Source organism: Athene cunicularia (assembly GCF_003259725.1).
Source record: "Athene cunicularia isolate RWA chromosome 4 unlocalized genomic scaffold, athCun1 chr4_part1, whole genome shotgun sequence".
Taxonomy (NCBI): domain Eukaryota; kingdom Metazoa; phylum Chordata; class Aves; order Strigiformes; family Strigidae; genus Athene; species Athene cunicularia.
In genome coordinates, this window is record NW_020799098.1 from 32,382,933 (window position 1) to 32,400,932 (window position 18,000).

At 38.8% G+C, this 18,000-nt stretch overlaps 2 protein-coding genes across 13 annotated transcripts in view; one reads left to right on the forward strand and one right to left on the reverse strand.

The window, feature by feature from the left end:
- Positions 1 to 6,553, forward strand: part of PCM1 (pericentriolar material 1) — a 41,295-nt gene extending 34,742 nt beyond the window's left edge. For 11 of the 12 annotated variants that reach the window (XM_026846665.1, XM_026846655.1, XM_026846660.1 and 8 more), the window contains 6 exons: positions 634 to 782; positions 2,383 to 2,458; positions 3,418 to 3,650; positions 3,868 to 3,960; positions 4,077 to 4,200; positions 5,349 to 6,553. In XM_026846665.1, the coding sequence (XP_026702466.1) occupies positions 634 to 782; positions 2,383 to 2,458; positions 3,418 to 3,650; positions 3,868 to 3,960; positions 4,077 to 4,200; positions 5,349 to 5,374 (701 nt within the window). In that variant the 3' untranslated portion in view covers positions 5,375 to 6,553. Of the gene's footprint in view, positions 1 to 633; positions 783 to 2,382; positions 2,459 to 3,415; positions 3,651 to 3,867; positions 3,961 to 4,076; positions 4,201 to 5,348 lie in introns of all 12 variants that reach the window. The other variant, XM_026846657.1, reaches the window with a different exon arrangement.
- A 117-nt stretch (positions 6,554 to 6,670) lies between these two features.
- Positions 6,671 to 18,000, reverse strand: LOC113479043 (general transcription factor IIE subunit 1-like). The gene is made up of 5 exons (XM_026846669.1): positions 17,909 to 18,000; positions 10,998 to 11,477; positions 9,511 to 9,712; positions 8,820 to 9,043; positions 6,671 to 8,422 (listed from the first exon to the last, which is right to left on the reverse strand). The coding sequence occupies exons 2-5, from the start codon at positions 11,443 to 11,445 to the stop codon at positions 8,037 to 8,039; spliced, it is 1,260 nt and encodes a 419-aa protein (XP_026702470.1). The 5' UTR covers positions 11,446 to 11,477; positions 17,909 to 18,000; the 3' UTR covers positions 6,671 to 8,036.

The window sequence follows — 18,000 nt, forward strand, 5'->3', positions numbered from 1 at the left end:
CCATGAAGTTCTGCTGTGTAACACCTTCTCTCACAGATTCTCCAGTGAAAGTTTCCCAGTACTGTGTTTACTAGTACTGTGTCAAGGGTTAAACATTCCAATGAGAGGAACCTTTTCTCTTTGTAATCAGTAGATCTGTAAAAACATGTTAGACTCAGATTCATTGTCTTGGCTAAACTTGAAGTTCCTCAACTTTTAACCTGAATTATGTGAAAGCTGCTGAAATTTTATGCAGTTTTGCATTTAAAGGACTTTTTAAATATACTTCTTCTTAAGCTTGCATAGTTTTTAATAATTTTTTCCTGTTTGTTGTCTTACACCAAATACTTATGGCTTGATTTCCCTTGTATTTACATTCTTCACACTGACTTGTTCAATAACTTAAACACCACTGTGCTGGTGTAAAATATCTATTTATAATATAGTTTATGTAGAGTATGTGGATCTTTGAAAGTTAAGTCATCACTGTATCTTAACTTCAAAGAATGATTTGAAGTAAGAATTGTAACTGATCATTGCAATAAATTCCCAAAAGGGATTTTGATTTTGCAGCCTGACTTTTTTTTACTCTGTCAAGCTCTGTCAGTATGTAAATCTAATATGAAGGTGGTTTTACATGGATTTTGCCTTCAGGTTTATCAAAAGCAGAAACCCAGGCTCTGACTAACTATGGCAGTGGAGAAGATGAGAATGAAGATGAAGAAATAGAATTTGAGGAAGGACCTGTTGATGTGCAGACATCACTACAAGCCAGCAGTGAAACAACAACTGAAAATGAACAGGTATCACCAAAGTTGTAAATGCAGAACAAACCTAAGTCAGTACACAGCTTTTGAGTACATGTTTCTATGTACCTTAGTTTTCCTTGTTGCACTGTTTTCATACTAATGAAAGTAGAAGAGTGATACAAAAAAATGGCAGGAAGGCAATAGCTACTACATACAAAATGTAGCATTCCCCACCTGAATGTATTCTTGGTATAACTGCTGTCAAAATGGATGGATGGATGGATGGATGGACAGACACAGACAAAACTCATGTTTAAATCTGCTATCAAAGAGAGAAAATGTTAAGCTGCAGCAGAAAAGATAAACTTTCAAAAGAAGTAACATTTTAAACCATTAATTGGTTATTCCTCTCTGTTTGCTGACATCAAATTTCAATTGAGCTTTCCTTTGCAGAAACCATTGCCTCTTTTTCTAGAGCAGTGGTGAAATGGCTGCTATTGTCATTTCACTGTCATTTCAATGTTAAAAACATTTTGATGTTGTGGTGGTTTTGCCACCACCCAGGTGCTCAGCAAAGCTTCTCTATCACTCCTCCTCCTCAACTGGGCAGGGGAGAGAATATAATGAAAGGCTTGTGGGTTGAGATAAGGACAGGGAGATCATTCATCAATTAGTCATGGGCAAAACAGACTCAACTTTGAAGATGAACTTAGTTTATTGCAAACCAAATCAGAGTAGGATAATGAAAAATAAAACAAATCTTAAAACACCTTTCCACCACCCCTTCCTTCTTCCTGGACTCAACTTCACTCCCACATTCTCTCCCTTCTCCCCCTGAGCAGCACAAGAGGATGGGGAATGGGGCTTATATTCAGTTCATCACATGTCTGCTGCTCCCTCCACCTCAGGGCACAGTTGCCTCACTATGGTCTGCACTGTGGACTGCAGGGGAATCTCTGCTCTAGCACCTGAAGCACCTCTTCCCCCTCTGTCTTCAGTGACCTTGGTGTCTGCAGAGGTGTTTCTCTCACATACTCTCACTTCTCTCCTGGCTTCAGTTGCACAGTGGGGTTTTTTTCCCCCTTCTTAAATGTATTACCACAGAGGTGCTACCAGTGATGGGCTTGACCTTTGCCAGTGGTAAGTCCATCCTGGAGCCAGCTGGCATTGGCTCTGGCATAGAGGAAGCTTCTTTCTAGTAGCTTCTCACAGAAGCCACCCATGTAGCCCCTGCGGTACCAAAACCTTGCCACACAAACTGAATACAGTTGTCAATTCTTTGACCTGAAACTTTGATTTACTCAACAGCTGTTAACATTAGGTGAGGATGTAACTAAAACATTTTACTTTAAAGGCTAAAATGACAGATCTTTTCAGTGAAAGCAAAGAGTTTATTTGAGAACTACTATAATTAAAAGAAAAATTACATGTTCAGATAAAACACACATATCAGTGTTTAATAGTTTCTTAAAGTGTTGTTGACTAGCTGATGAGTAAAGTAGAAGTTGCTGTCTATTTCAAACTATTGAGAAGGCAAAAACATGGAGCAAGTGGTACAGTATGTTTCTAGTTAGCAAGGAAGAGTATATTAGCCAATAAGTTGTGAAGCTGATGAGTAGAATTTGTTTTAACTTGTTTGCACCTTCCCCAATAGACTTCAAACCAAGAATTGAGTAAGACTAAGAGCAGCGAGATTTTGTCATCAGAACAAGAATCTGCTAATGTTAAAGGTGAGCCCTGTATGCACTTCTATATGAATTTGCATACTGTGTGAATTGCCTTGGACAGTGCCTGTGATATATGTAATTAAGACGAAGATGATCAAATTTGCAAGAGTTTACTGGGCTGTTTTTTTTAATGCAACCATATCAGTTGACTAGATATATCTATATTGATACAGACCTTTAAAAAAGGAAACCTGGAATCATCTTAGGTAGATATGGTTTTAATGCTTGACAATAGCATGAATTTCAGTTGTTTGTTGCAGCCCTTGGCACACAACTATAGCGGAGTTAATTTGTCTGTTACAGTATTTTGACGTTTTGGTTTGTCTAGTACTTGCTTTTTCTGCTAGTACCATTTACTAGCAATTGAAATCACTTTATATTTTAAGGATTTATATCTGGGAGTAATGCTGTGTTGTAACTGATTATGAACCGAGAGATCACAGACAGGAACACTACTGGGTGGTATGAATGTTACTTCTAATCTAACTGTTGTTACCACCTTCTTTTCCTGTGTTTTTTGTTGCAAATACTGGGATTGTTAATGGTCCTATTTTGTAGATTAAAGGCGGTATTTGAGTAGATACTGTGTTGCACAAGAATGTGGTGAAATAATAAGGAACTTGGTGTTCTGTATTGTATCTCCTTATACCTAGAATGAATATTTTACAGGAGGTCATATAGTTCTGGAAGTTGGGGGATTTTTTTAAACCAAAACACAACTGTATCAAGTCAGAAATTTTTAAGTCACATACTGTCTTGTGATAGTTGCTGATACTTACACGTGAGAGTACAAATAACTGATGTTTTATTTTAGTCAGTTTTGTGTTAATCTGAGAGACTGTAGTTCACTTTAATTATTTGTAACTTTGGGTCATAACAAGTAAAAAAATCATCTGGGAATCTTGCTTGCTCAGAATCTTTTATTATCTCTACCTAGTTAAAATGTAGTTTTGTGGTTTTAGGTGAACAAGATGTAGCTACAATTTTGCCTCATTACCTCAACGTCATGGAGAATGCACCACCTTTAACAGTCAATACACCAGATACGAAAACAGAAGAATTAAGCTCATCTTTACCAGTAAATGAAACTCAAACACTAGATACAACCTGTGAGGGAAACAAATCTGCTGCAAGTTCTGAAAGTTCCATGGCTGGCAGCCCAGACACAGAGTCACCTGTGTTAGTGAATGAATATGTATGTATATTTCAGTTAAGATACATCCAAGAGAAATGAGAAGCTTTTTTCTATTTCAGTGTTATTTCTATTTTCCAGTCTTATTCAGTTTTCATCTGCAGATTTGATACAGGCATTGTTTTTTGATGTACTTTATAAGAATAGTCAAAAATCTAGTTTTGGAGTGAAAATAAAACAAAGTAGCACTGTTCTTCTAAACATCACTTTTTATTAACAGGAAGCGGGTTCTGGAAATGTAAGTCAAAAATCTGATGAAGATGACTTTGTGAAAGTTGAAGACTTGCCCCTTAAGCTTGCGGTATATTCAGAGGTATTTTGCTGTTGTTTGTGGAGTGGCTGTTTAGAAGTGCACACCTTAAATCTATTAATTATTTAGACAGCAGTAAGAATTAAACAGAGTTTTGAGTTTCACTTTCTGTTACAAAGGCAGATTTAATGAAGAAAATGGCAACAGAGGCCCAAACCAACAGTTTGTCTGATGAATTACTGGATGGAGGTGGAGCTCAAGATCAAGAATTAGTAGGAGATGCCCAAAGTTTGAAAGAACCTGGTAAAGATTATTTTTTAAATCCTCTATACCTATTGGGAAAACACTCTGGAATGGTCTAGAATTGAAACATCTTTTTATCACTGATAGAAGTAAGCAGTTATCATGGTGCTGAAAGAATATCTTTTTTGTTCTCATGCATTTGAAAATTACATATTGATACTGAAGGGATCTTGCTTTCCATGTCCCTCCTATATGCTTCTGATAGATACACTGGCTACTAAAGTCAAAAATTAACATATGTAAAATGCATGTTATAATGTAATGATTTTGAAGCTTATTAAAATGGAATAGTATTTTTGTTGCACAAGCTTGGTTTTAATAATACTGTGCATTCTAATTGCTGTTATCTGATCTAATAATGATCAATATAATTTGCTGACGCTGGTCAGTGGTTTTGTATTAAAGTTCAAGAGACTTTTCAGAACAGTAAAGTATTTATTCAGGGGAAATAAATTTATTTTTCATATGAAGCATATAATGAGGTAAAAATCAGTGTGTATGACAGCAATAAAAATTTGTCACTTCATGAAACAGTATTTATGCAACTACAAAAACTTAATGGTAATGCAGGTCAAAAAACTTTTTAAACGTTCATGTTGTGACACAAGTTATGGTATTAGAGGCTTCTGTTCTCTTGTTAGGCTTGTTTCTCCAGTGGAGGGTATAGTAACAGCATATATAAATGCATAAACTGGGTGTTCTGATGGTGGTAGTTTTCTGCTAGTATAGCTAGCTATAATTGTTCAAACCATGTAAGCTGACAAAAATGCTTTTCTTAATGCAGCTTGCAGTGACAGCATAGGATTTTCAAAAATCGGGTGTGAAAGAAGGTGCATCTTTCATTTAATTCTCTGCCCGTCACCATTCTGCTTGTCACAGCTATGCTAGCAGAAGTCTTGTGACAGTTTTGTCAGTACTGATGCTTCACCTGGTGTGGGAACAGTCTAGCTAGGAACGCCATGGCATACACAGTTTGTAGCTAGCAATTAAGTCATGACTCAAAATGCATGTGGGGAAAAAAAGGTGAGGATGAAACTTTTCATCAAGGTGCTTCAGTGGATACTTACAAGGAGTTGAAATGGGGTCAAGATCTGTGTTTGATGTCTTGTAGCTGTTAAACAATAATGAGTATACTCTTTATTTTACAGAAACTTTTGGAGCTCAAAGTGCATGAGAGTAACCTGAGGATACCTGCATTTATAAAATCCATGTATACAAATGCATATGGAAGATCAGCACTAATTTCCCAGAATTCTGGAAGTGTATAAAAATGTAAAATTTTTGACACACTGCCTCTTAGGATAGGTATGCTAACTTCTGCCTGTGGCAGTTTGAACAGCTATAACTGAATTCTCTTCTGTTCAGTTTTGCTGCACCGTTCTTTTTCTGTCTTAATCTTTTTTTATTTTTTATTGTGACCTGTTTAGTAATTTTTAAATTGTTCAAAATGGTAGTTTCAAATAAAGTTTGGATTTGTCTGTAAATTTATTTCAAAAAAATGTTCCTCTGGCTTACAAAATGGTATGGACTCTGGAAGTTAACTGACATTGTGTTGGCCTGCTTGTAAGCAGTTTATAACTCCTTCAGAGAAACAATGCTGATTTTCCTGGGACAAACTCTTGTCTCACTAGGTTTCTCCATCTTCAAGTATGAGGTGTAGACAGAGTACATACCTATATGTTGCCTTTAGAGCCTAGAGTATAGCTAGTCTGTAAAAAAAGTTCCTGTTCAGGGCTTGTGGAATTAATTTCTATCAGCACATTTATCTGAGGTGAAGTAAATATCCTGGGTTTGTAGTTAACTGCAGAAAAAATACTACTTTTCTGCATTTTCTGTTCTGTACTTTCAAGGTGCAAAGGGGTAAACCTGTGAAAATTTTTGTATCCTTTTAAAGCATTACATGTGAAGTGCTGCACTTGAAAGCCTGTAGAATTTGTTCCTAAAGTATTTAACTTTGTGAAGAGTTTTTATGTAAGAGGAAAAAAAACCTTTTAAATTACAATTAACATTTGAAACCAATTAAAGTCAGCACCTAATGATGGCTGATGGCAAAAGCAGAATTAGGATTGTAGAAGCGTAATTTGGAAAACTTGAGCCAGACCAAAACTTTTCTTCACTTCAGAGTTATACTAATAACAGTAAGTTTTAAAATTGTTAGAAATTGCTTATTCAGCATACATGCTATATCCAGTTTACCTTAAAACAGATGGCTTTTCTCAAGGTAATTAAAAAGCATTGGTTATCTTTAATTCAGGATTGTCTTCCTTTTGAGGTTAGTGTAATAAATAACATGCTGTGGGAGACAGTGAAGCCTAAATACTCCTGAAGTTTGAATAAAATGTGATTTTTCTGTGGGTTTTTTTTTTGGTTTTGAGTGTCTCTAGGTTTTATAAGTTAATTTTAAAATGGCAGATTACTATCCCATGCCTCTCATCTCCAAAGATAAAACTACATCAAAAGGTTTGAAGACAGTTTAGTTACTGTGCAGGCTTTAAACTCATGGTGATACTGTATGCAGAAAAAAACAAGTTAGAGGACAAAGGATATACTTTGTGACAAAGGCAAAACTGTGAAAATGAAATAAAGAATCATTGTGTAGATTGAAAAGGACATTTTCATAAAGTAGAACAAGATCATCTGTGTATAGCTGAGACCAGTCTAGTTTATATGCTAAATCATTAAACTCTCAAGCTCCAGCAATAGCACACCACTCCTCAGTTCTTGGCCTGGAACAGTATGTACAAACAAGGCACTGGACTGGTATTTCTTTGGTCATACTTGCTCTCTGCCCTTTCTTCACAGACTGGTTGAGGTTTGTGGGGACCTCTGGAGGTCACAACCTCCAACTCCAATGCTCAAGCCAGGCTACTTAGAGCCAGTTACCTAGGTCTGTGTCTAGGTGGCTTTTGAGTATCTCCAAGGCAGGAGACTCTACAGCCTTTCTGGGCAACCTGTGCTGGTGCTCTGTCACCTTCACAGTAGTGTTTCCTAGCTTTCACCACACTACACAGGTGTAGTTCAGGTCAAGTAGAATGTGTTTCCCCAGTGGCAGTATAGGAGATCCTGCTTAAAAAGATTACAAGAGCATCTGTGAATGAGATACAAGCAGCAGTGTCTTCTGCTTGATGCATTGCTTGCTTCCTTACCCATCTAGACCAAAATAAATGTTATATTTACTGTTCAGTATCCATTGCACACTGCATTGCTCTAGGGACAGTTCTGTGGAGCAATGAAATCAAAGACTTCAGAAAATTGTTTTTAAGATGAAAGTTAAGAGGCCAGAGCTGGTCCTCTTCTGTAGGTAACACAATTTAGTAACAGTTCTTCCCTTGAAGGGAGATCACTATAGCACATTTGTTACTGTTGTGCAGTGACTGACCTAACCAGACAATGGAACGCACTGGTATGGAGTAAAACCAAATCATGTTGGACTTTGACTCATTCTCACTCCTGGAAGTATTTGCTACTTCTGGGAAGAAGGCAAAATAACTGATTTTTTTTTTTTTTCACAATAGATTGAAACACTGCTTTTGAAACTTTAATCAGATCCCAATGTATCCCAAAATGATTCTTGCTCCAAAACTAATTACAGCATTCACAAAGTCTAAAGATTAAAACAACAGAAAACCCATAATAACTTTGGGTTGCTTTTGCTGCAATGCTAGTGTTTTGAACTGTAGTTACCTACTACAGAATTGCTGTCTGCATGACAGCAGGGAGTTCAAACAAAAATTAACCCTTCAGTGATAAACTTTGAAGAACATATGTTAACCTATTAGACTTATTTCACAAAAGCCTTCACCCTTTATATACAAGTTTGTATATGCATACAGTATTTACTCAAAAACAGACTGGAATATTTCTTGCCCCACTTTTATATAAGCTTCTCTCTCTTCATTTGTCATGAGAGACACAAGCTCTGGATTTTCACTAACTTCACCATATGAATAAGGCTGACCAGCTACTGTTAAAATAGGACCTTGTGTTTCCTGTTCCTCCTTTTGGTTAAAGGTGCTGCCAGCTAGTTTCATTCCTGCTTTTCCAGAGTGCTTAGCATCTTCTTCAGACTCACTGGTATCACTGCCTGATTCAGGTAGCTTGCTTTTGACAAGAGAAGCTTGATCTGTGCTAGACAATGACTTAGATTCGTGGATCAGAAGAGTCTTGATGATGTCGTTATCAGTGTTGGTTCCTTTACCACTTTCTTCAGAAGCATTTACTCCTAATACACAATACTAAGCATTAGAGGTATCAATAGTTTAGAGTTACCACAGGCATCCTACAGAAATTATTCTTTTCTACTCTGGGTCTTTTTTACCCACACTAGAGTTTTCTGTAAGTGCAGGCATTTCCAAGACCTTTCCACTTTAAAAATTACCACTAATGGTGCATGGTTAGAGCCAAAAATTTCAGGACCTGGTACCTGACCTCTGGCTTTAGGAATACTACCTAAATCTGTCTAAAGACTAGTTTTGAGAAACTAAGATCTGATAGCCAGTAGTGCAGAATTGAAACTATTCTGTATTCTAAACCAAGCTCAATAGTTTTTCAATAGGAAAGCTGTATTTAAGTGCACTAAGGATGCTGAATTCAAGTATCTGCCAGTGCTTAAAACTTACCAACACTGCTGTTGATGGCTGTTGCTCCTTCCACCGTGCTCTGTGACATCCAGATAGGTTGCTTTTTAGTTGCTTTCTCTCTTGTTTTCTGCTTGGTCTGAGAGTCTTGCATATCAATAACTAAGTTTTGGGTGTATATGTTGCCAAAGGAGCTATTTCTGTTGGCCCATTTTTCAGGTCGGCTGCATGATTCCAGCACACTTGAACCCATCTTCTGATCAAAGCTGAAAGAAATATCACACATTTTGGACAGGTTAAATTCAGTCAAGAACCCCCCAGTTCTCATTCAAAAAAAGACAACAAAAACCTATGTTTTGTCAGCAGACTGGCTTTAACAAGTGCTCTATATTAAAACAATTTGCTTTCCCTGTTACTTCATCTCAGAGGCAGGTGGTTCTGAAACCACTGATTTTTGCACAGGTTCTTCAGTAGCACATCTCTGGATGAAGCACACTGAGAAGTGTTGCTTTCTTAGCTGAAGGAGAAATCAAAAATTATTTAAAACAGCAAAAAACAAAACTATAAATGCAAAACTAATTTAGATGTTATAGGCTTCTTCATTAAGCAGCTGGCAGTACTGAACAAAGCAGAATGGAGTAAAAGGTAGGCTGCAATTCAGTATTTGAAAGATTTTACAACTGGAAAGTTGTGGGGTGTGTATGGATCAGAAGTTCTAGGGTTATGTTTATACCTTCCAGATAATTCTGGTATTTCTGTTGGCTCAGGCTCCAGCAAGTCATATGGCAGGACAGTATCTTCAGTCTCACGCAGTAGCACAAAGATAGGTTCCATCTGCTCATTGAATTTTGCTAGCAAGGTTCGAGCATCACGCTTAGGAAGCACTGAGGCATCTTCCTCTACTTCAGTGTTGCAGTAAGTGCAGCGGAAAGTCTCTGCAACATCATCCAAACTGGAAATTCTTATGTTCATAGGACACAAAAGGTCAGCAGTACCTTGTTAAGAAATCTGCAGCCTGGACAATTACCAAAATATTCTGACTTTATCCGTTTGTTCACATTAACTATAGGAACTCCAGTTATAAAAATCAAGCTCTTTTTTTTGAGAAGGACTGATATTCACATGCTTGCTATGCAAGAGAGAAATGTCTATAGTGGGGGGAAAAAAGATGGAGTATCATATCATACCATAAGGTTTATTGTTTTCTTCTCTGATCTCATCTCTTAGTTCATGATGTAAGGAAAAAGACATTTGCAAGCTTAAATACCATCTTATTGTAGTTGTTTGGAGTTCTAAAGTTCAAAAAGACTCATTTAAAACAAGAACATATGCTAAAAATCTATATTCATGTCCTAAAAAAAAATAAATTAAAGCATATTCTGTTAAAATCTATCACCAGCCTCGATGTTTGCATTTCAGTAACTTGACAAAGGCCCTGCATTTAGAACAAAGGGATGATTTTGCTAACAGACAGAACACTAATATCACCTTTGACATTTCCAATTAGTCATAATCAAGTTCATTCTCCCTGGCTCTGGATGTTAACACAGTTTCTGCGCTTAGAGTAATGTTTTACAATATGATGTCATTTTAACTAATTTTGAAAGAGTACTCTCTGTTTAGTTACTTTGATTTTTAGAGAAGAGAAACACGCAAGCTCTGATGCCACTTTCTGTGAACATGTCATGTTGCCCTGGGAGGAGCCTACCCTTCCCCGTTTCTGGCACGGGACTGACAGAAGGCCTCTCTACTGCTGGGCTGCAATGCACTTATTACAGCAAGTGGCTGAAAACAGTTTTATCCATCTTGTCCAACTCTTCCATTATAAGAATTGAACACACAGATGGATTAACACATTCAAAACGGAGTCAAGCAAGTACTGTATTCTCATGTCCGTATGAGGGACTCACAAGAATTGGATGAGTAATCTTAAACCAGGTTAACGGTTTAGATTCTTGTTCATTGCAAAGCTGTGGTCTGACGTCATATTCCCAAGCCCAGCTCATATATTCAAGGTTAGAACAGGCCAAGCAAGAGGAAAGACAGCTTTTTCTCTTACTCAACTCAAAGCTTCTCCTGTCCCAGGCCCTTGTCCACCAGCAAACAGGAAATATACCTTCACAAACATGCTTTTAATGCAAAATTCACACAGGAGCCAATTTTGTACTATCACAGTTATTTTTTTAAGATAAGAGCAAACAAATAATCTAGGCAACATACCTGTAAATACATCAAAGAGCTGATTGACTTCCAGGTCTGTGTAAGTGCTGGAGCAAGATGGACATTTAAAAGAGGACCTGGTAGTTGCATCCCGCTCATCTGCTTCTATTTTCCAGCGCACGTGATCCAGTTTGTATTTTATCACATTCACCAGAACCTTGTAATTGATGTAATAGTAATTGTGCTTTGTGCTCTTCCCATTAGGTCCCGTTTCAACTCGCATACGCATCTTCACAAGCTTGTCTGCCTTGAGTGTGTTAAGGATAGCACGCAGTTGCTTACGCTCATACTTGAGCAACTGTAACAAGTCATCCTCTTTCACGCAGGGGTAGCGGATCAGTATATCAAGGGCCAGGGAGTACTCTACTCCATAGAAACCACGCACTATATATTTGGCCAGGCGCTTTAGGACTGCTGGGACCTCTCTGACAACGTTTTGTTCTTCCATCAGGAGCTGAACTGCTGTCAGAAAAACAAGTGCTATACAACAAACAGAAGGGAGGTGAGCTGTAGTGAACTTTTCTTAGTGCTCACAGGCAGGTAAAAAGCACATCACTTGCTGTGCTGCACTTCTGCAACAGTGTTCACTGAATAGATTTATGTCAAATCCTTAACTTGCACCTGGGGATCGGAAGGTATCAATAGATATCAAAGATTACCTAATCTTGAAGTATGATGATTACACCTGAAATATTCAGGTCTTCCTGTGTAAAATCCCACAGAAGATATCTAGGAATATGGGTTACATAAAGTTCATACAATCCTCTTTACAGAAGACAGGACAGTTATCTTGCATGTCTAGGTCTGCCCAAGATACCTGTTTTCATTCACAGTCAGCCAGTGTTCTGAAGTGAACATTGTACATGCTCAAAAGTAAAGCTCAGGACACAAGCTAGGCAAGAAATCTTTAGCTCAGCTTATAACAATACATGAAATAGATGAGACTGTATCTCCCTTTGTGGCAGAGCCACAAGAGGTGTTTGAGCACCTTTTGGCATGCTCTCTGTGATTTTTCTGCTGGCTGCCGTGGTGAAATAAAGGCCTAGCAAGCAGGGGCACAGGCTACTCCACCTTGTCTGGCACTGCCCTCACTCAGGGCGCTTGGGGCTGTTTCCTGCTTGTTCCACCACACTAAATCACCAGGGAACATTTGTAGCAGAACATTTTCCTCCTTACTGTTCTCCCCCCTAGAAATAGGGCTTTTGGCACTAAACAATTCTTAATCCCATTAACTAGAATGTAAATAATTTTCATCAGTCCAACTATCCTTTCTTATTTGTAAGGAGAAGAAAAAATTGAGCTGTTTCAAGAAAAGCCACATCCCAATTCCCTTCTTTGGGGCTTGTTAAACCCTGCAGTAGAGGTTGATACTGCAGCCTCTAGCCAGATTGTTTTGCAGAGAATAATGCAACATGCAGCCAAATAGAGCTGGCATAGCCACTGGATCAGAAGGTGAGTGGGTAGTGGAATGGCATGGTGTGGCATTGCCAGCACTGGCACCCACTGCTGGGGGGCACCTTGCTCAAGCCCAGGTAATTGCATATTGCTACACAGAGATTTCAGGTGACCATCAGAAATCCTAGTTAAATGAACAAAACCTATTTGCAGTAGCCTAGTAGTTGAGACATAATAAAATTTGCATCTCACAGAGGAAGCACCACCTTTTGCATAACCTAAGCCAAATGTCAACATGCGGGTCTGAGGCTGAAAACCCTGAAGGCAGTAGCATCAGACTGACCAAAATTTCCCACAGGGAGAGTGAGGGAACACTGGAATAGGCTGTCCAGGGAGGAGGTTGCATCTCTGTACTTCAGCTGGACAAAAGCCTTGACATTGCTTCAAGACTGGTTGTGCCATGAGCAAGGTTTGGAGCAGATGGCCTTAAGAGGTGCTGTCTAACCCAATTCCTCTGTTTTGTTCCAACAGTTAAATTTAACCATAGTAAGGAGAGAAGCTTTGGGAATGTCAGTCAATTCCTTGACAATCCTCAGACTGTAATAAGAGCACTTCTATGCTTTTTCACAGAAGCTTTGAAGAAACTTTTTTTTTTTTTTCATTATTATTATAGCTTTAGACTTTCACTTCTCCTTTGCCCTCATCCTCCAAAGAGGCATAACTACAGGGCACCTGACTGTCACATGTTAGCAGTGCAGCTTAGCTCATCACATGACCAAACAATATACCCTTCTGCAGGCAGGAAAGCACAGGACCTTGAACTTGGGTTCAACCGAGTCTCCCAGAAGCTAAACTCAGTTCTTGCTGCCAGTCCAGGCCTAGCAGAGGTAGGACACACTGTCTATGTATGTGCATGCAGATGTGTCTGTGGTGGGACAAGGACATACTCTAGTCAAGATTCAGGAACTCCATCTACTGAAAAGAGAATGGAAGTTTAATAAAGTCTTTTTGACTGCAATCCCATCTCCACCTCTTTCCTTGATGGATGAACTACCTCAAGTTGAAAAAGGAAAAGCATAAGCAAACCTACTGGATAACAAGTTAGTGAGCACAGTGGCCATCCTTGAGCCACTTGACCATGTTCATGCCCCAGCTGCACTCAGCAGGCAATTTTCCTTTCCCCATCCACAGCAAGGACTCTTCGCTCTTAGAGCTGAGTAGGCTTTCCTTTGAAATTGGTATAAGGGTATGCAGAGGGGATGATCTATATACTGAGAATAGCCAAGAAGCTGCAGACAGTAGAGAAGACACCAGTGTGCGGGACAGGTTAGATTTACTGCTCTTGACACAGGACTATGGGCTGGATCCCCACATCTACTCTCCAGTGTTTTAACCCCGGGGGCACTTGGGCATACAACAGAAGATTCCTGGAGCACAGACAAACATCAGACCTCCTCCACAGAAAAAGATTCTAACTTATGCTAAAGTCTCCTCTTTATTGCCTCACAAATTTGGAATTTATGTGCAATGGCTTATACTCGGCAGGCAGGAAGGATGGATGTCCTCAGCCAGCTCCAAAGATCAGGAGTATGGCTTTGAGTCTCCTCAGGCTCTAGAGAGCACTGAGCCTTGTCCTTCTACAGTGTGGGCAAACAGCCCACAGGGCAGAGGCACTGCAGCCTCCAATACCAGCCCAAATGAAAACAGCTGTGATATGTTTCTGTAACTCAGTCCAGCCCCACTGAGGTTCCAGTCACATGCATTAGTCTGAGCTAGAATCTCAGAAAGGGCCAAGGTGCCCTCTGTGTGGATTAGATTTATATGAACACCATTTGGATTGTGACACTACCAAAACAAGAACAAAACCACTTCTGCATCTAGTCCTTGGCTAATGGGAGCAGAACCCTGACACTTAAAGGACTTGTATTAGGACCAGATCTCATGATTTTTATTTTTTTTTTTTTACCCTAAATCAAATACAGAATGAAATAATTTCAAAGGGAGTGTGATAAGTAGATAACATCATTAAGGAAGAAGTAGGACCTGAACTGTAAGACTGAGGTTTGCTGATGTATCAATTCTCAGGATGACTCCTTATCCCAGCCTCGCATCACATACTTGCATCGCTAAAGCAAGCAGTACTCTGAAGTGCTAGGAAGTCTGGACCATGCTGCAGTGCTTCTAAGCACTTTGATGTTAAAAGCTCTTCAGGTCCAGACTCTTACAGACATGTAAACTATTCAGAGAAAGAAAAAAAATAACCACCCACAAAAACCCCACCACACCCACACAACAGAACCATCCCATATATAAACACATAGTGTAAATATCAATATCTCCTGGGAGACAAGCGAGAAGCATTTTCAAGAACAAACCCATAGAACCCACTTCCATTTGCAGTGGAAATTTAGGTACACAAGCCTTTAGTTCAATGTAAAATGAAATGGCTTTCTTCTGCAAGAATGACTGAATTTGTGATGAATAAACAACATCCATGGAAAATACAAACCCTGCAAGAAGTGTTCTGTTAAGCTACAAAAGAACCAAAACTGTATATATTTTAAAGTGAAAACTACATAAAATCAAAATGGGGGGGAAGCTTTCTCTACAGTGCTTTTGTATATTTTAGGTTGTATTTCTTCAGTCCATTTTGAAAAACCTCTTCGTCTCATGATTGCCAAATCTGAAGTCTTGCAGTTCAGGAAAACTGCTGATTTTTAAAAGCTGTTGTGTAGTTTTCAGTTCACAGGCAAAAGTTCTCCTTTAAGAGAGAGACCACCCTTATCAAGAAAAAGAGGAGGAAGAGGAACAGCTGCCTGCAGAGAGAGAAGAGCTTTAAACAGGAGTTTGCTCTGAAGCTCGGTTAGTCTGTATTATGAGACAGGTGTTTTGCTACACCTGTAGATTTCTCTTTTTTTTCCAGCTGATGGCACGTATGGACAAGATACCTTACAACAAGTCACAGCCTAGCTTATACCTTTAGCTGCTTTTGAAGTACTTATTTTTATTAAGATTATTCAGTAACTTAAATGCCTGAGAGGCCTTTTTGCTTATAGTTAATACAGAGCCATTATAATCTTCATCAAAGAGAGAGGAATGCAAGGCCTTGGTTTCCCTATAAAGCAGGAACTACCTTTAAGATCCTCTTTTTCTTCAGAAAACCTCCACAGAGTTGCTTGTTGTGCTGGCAGGCAACTATCAAAAGCAGAATTTCAAGTTAACAGATGTCATACAGAGCAAGTTCTACAAGCTTTCTCTGAAGCCACTTGCTTAATTAACATTATACTTGAGCTGCTTAAGAAGGCAAACTACCCATCTCACACTTCAAAAAGCGCTAAACCAGAACAATTTATTAAAATAGTCTTTTGTAAGTCTTCATCTAACTCATATAAGGAAGTTAAAAACTGTATCATTACCTCACTTGCACAGGCAGAAAACTTCAGGCTGCTATTTATAAAAGAATCACTCCTTTCCTAAGAGCTCAAAGTAACTGCAAAACAAACTTAAGTATTTCCCAGCCTTTTCCTAGACCTATCAGTGATAAGCCCTAATTACCACCCAGCTGGAGCAAGAGAGTCGCCAAATCACATTTCATTAGCAACTGAATGAATTCAGCCTTATATATGTTGCATCATCGAAAAGTTGTAAATCTTATTGCTCAATGAAATCCACCTACAACAGGTAAGGACTGAAAATGTTAAGTGACTGAAATCTTTGATTAGTGTTTTCATTAGCGTGACCTTAGAAGACTAAAAGTAACATAATAATTAACTCTTTTGTTGTTGTTGTTGCAAGTCAACTATTTAGTATGGGTAATTTACATAACTTGTTTTTAGAGATTTTAATAACCAAACTAATTTGGAAAATTAAATATTTGGGGGAAAAAAGTGGAATTTATGTTTACCATTTTTTGCATTTTTACTTATTAATCTTTTTAAGTAGTGTATGAGTTCAAAATGAAACAAAAAGCAGTTTTTTACTGTATTTCTCCAGAAGATGAAGTTAGGTATTTCTTTTAAGGGTTAGACACCTGTGGATAAAGCTAATGTTGAAATAAGGTTGCCAGGCACTGTACAGTTTAGGATTAAAATGCTGAATTCACTTAGGATTGCAGTCATTGTATTCCATCTTAAATCTATTTGTCTTTCATATGTTTTTTTTATGTATGTAGAGTGGAGGCTAGCGTTTGTACATGCTGCAGCATGTATTGTGTTTTTGTTGGTGCTGTTTGTTGCTGGAACTCTGACTCTATACCTGGCACATGGGAGAGCCCTAAAGGTGCAGGTGCTTGTCTGAATAGGTAGTGCCTCTGAGAAATAGTCAATTCCAGAAAAGAAACTTCATGTTTTAGCATCTATAGCAAGAATTTAGATTTGAAAATACTTTAAAGGTTTGAGGCTGCAGTTTAGAAACTGCAGGAACAGATGACTAAAAAAAAATTCCTCAAGATAAGCTCTACTCTATAGCAATCTGGATTGGTTTCATGCCTCATGCTAGGACAACCCCTGCTACTAGTCTTTTTTTTTATTCCATTATGGATGCCCACAGCTGAGAAATGTAATTGTCATAACCTTCAATTGCAATTTAAAATGTTCACACAGGTAAAATTAAGCAGCTATAGCTCATTCTATGTAGTGATTCTTGAGCATGCTCTTTTATTGTCATGTTACACTAGGAAATGCAAAGGAGCAAGACTACTTGCTGGTACCTGTTGAGTTTAGTCTGTGGGAAATGTTTACAACAAAAATACCTGTGGGTTTCCTCGCTGACTGTTTTGAACAGGGAAAGTGTTGTGAAACCTTAGTGCTGTGGCAGTCCTCAGCCTGTGTGTGGAGGTGTAGAACCAGATCACAAGAAAACATGGAACAGCTTTCTAAATTAAGGAGAATGATGGTCTGGCTGGTAACACTACTTTCAGAAACAGGAAATCACAATCACCTCTGCAAGCAATGGCTGACACCACAGGGGTTGTTTGGCAAGGACAGTTAACCTCCATGTAGCAGAGGTAGATCTCGGTGTAGCAAAGGTGCTGCTTAGCCAGGCGTCTGCCTGTTTGGTGCTGGGAGGCAATTCTGTATGGGCTCATGCTGTGCTGTCTTTGTCCTGCACACTCAGAGCAGGAGTGAAAACTGAAGGAAAAAAAAAGTATGGTCTGAACAGGTATTTCTGACTGCAGGAAGCCCTGGCACCGAGGGCCGTGGGAAGCAGGATTTGTGCCGGTATGTTGTTGCGATGTTGTGTAACAGAGACATTATTGAAAGTGGGAGCTTGAAATGGGGATAGGCGAAGTTGTCTGGCTTCATTTCAAATCCATTTGGGTGGCTGGGATGTTTATCTCAAATGGTATGAGCATGCACTGCACTTGCAGGCTACTTCATGAAAAGGAGTCAGGTAATCAAGTGGAAGAAATAAATACAGAGTCTGATCAGAGGTTGAAGGAGAAAATTAGTGGGTTGCTGCTTCAGGGGGCAAACGTATAATCAAGATCCTTGCAGAGCAAATGCAGTATGTTTTACCTGTTGGCAGAGCAGAGGTTGGTACTGATGGCCTGGTGGGAGGTTGTGATGTGTACCTTGAGTAAATGGGCGATATTACCAGTTGCGTTATT

Excerpts from the sequence above, each read along its gene's own strand:
- LOC113479043 (XM_026846669.1), bottom strand. The coding sequence starts at position 11,445 with ATGGAAGAACAAAACGTTGTCAGAGAGGTCCCAGCAGTCCTAAAGCGC. Across the intron at positions 9,044-9,510 it reads ATACCAGAATTATCTGGAAG|CTTTGATCAGAAGATGGGTT; the intron begins GTATAAACATAA and ends TATTTCTTTCAG. Across the intron at positions 8,423-8,819 it reads AGCCATCAACAGCAGTGTTG|GAGTAAATGCTTCTGAAGAA; the intron begins GTAAGTTTTAAG and ends ATTGTGTATTAG.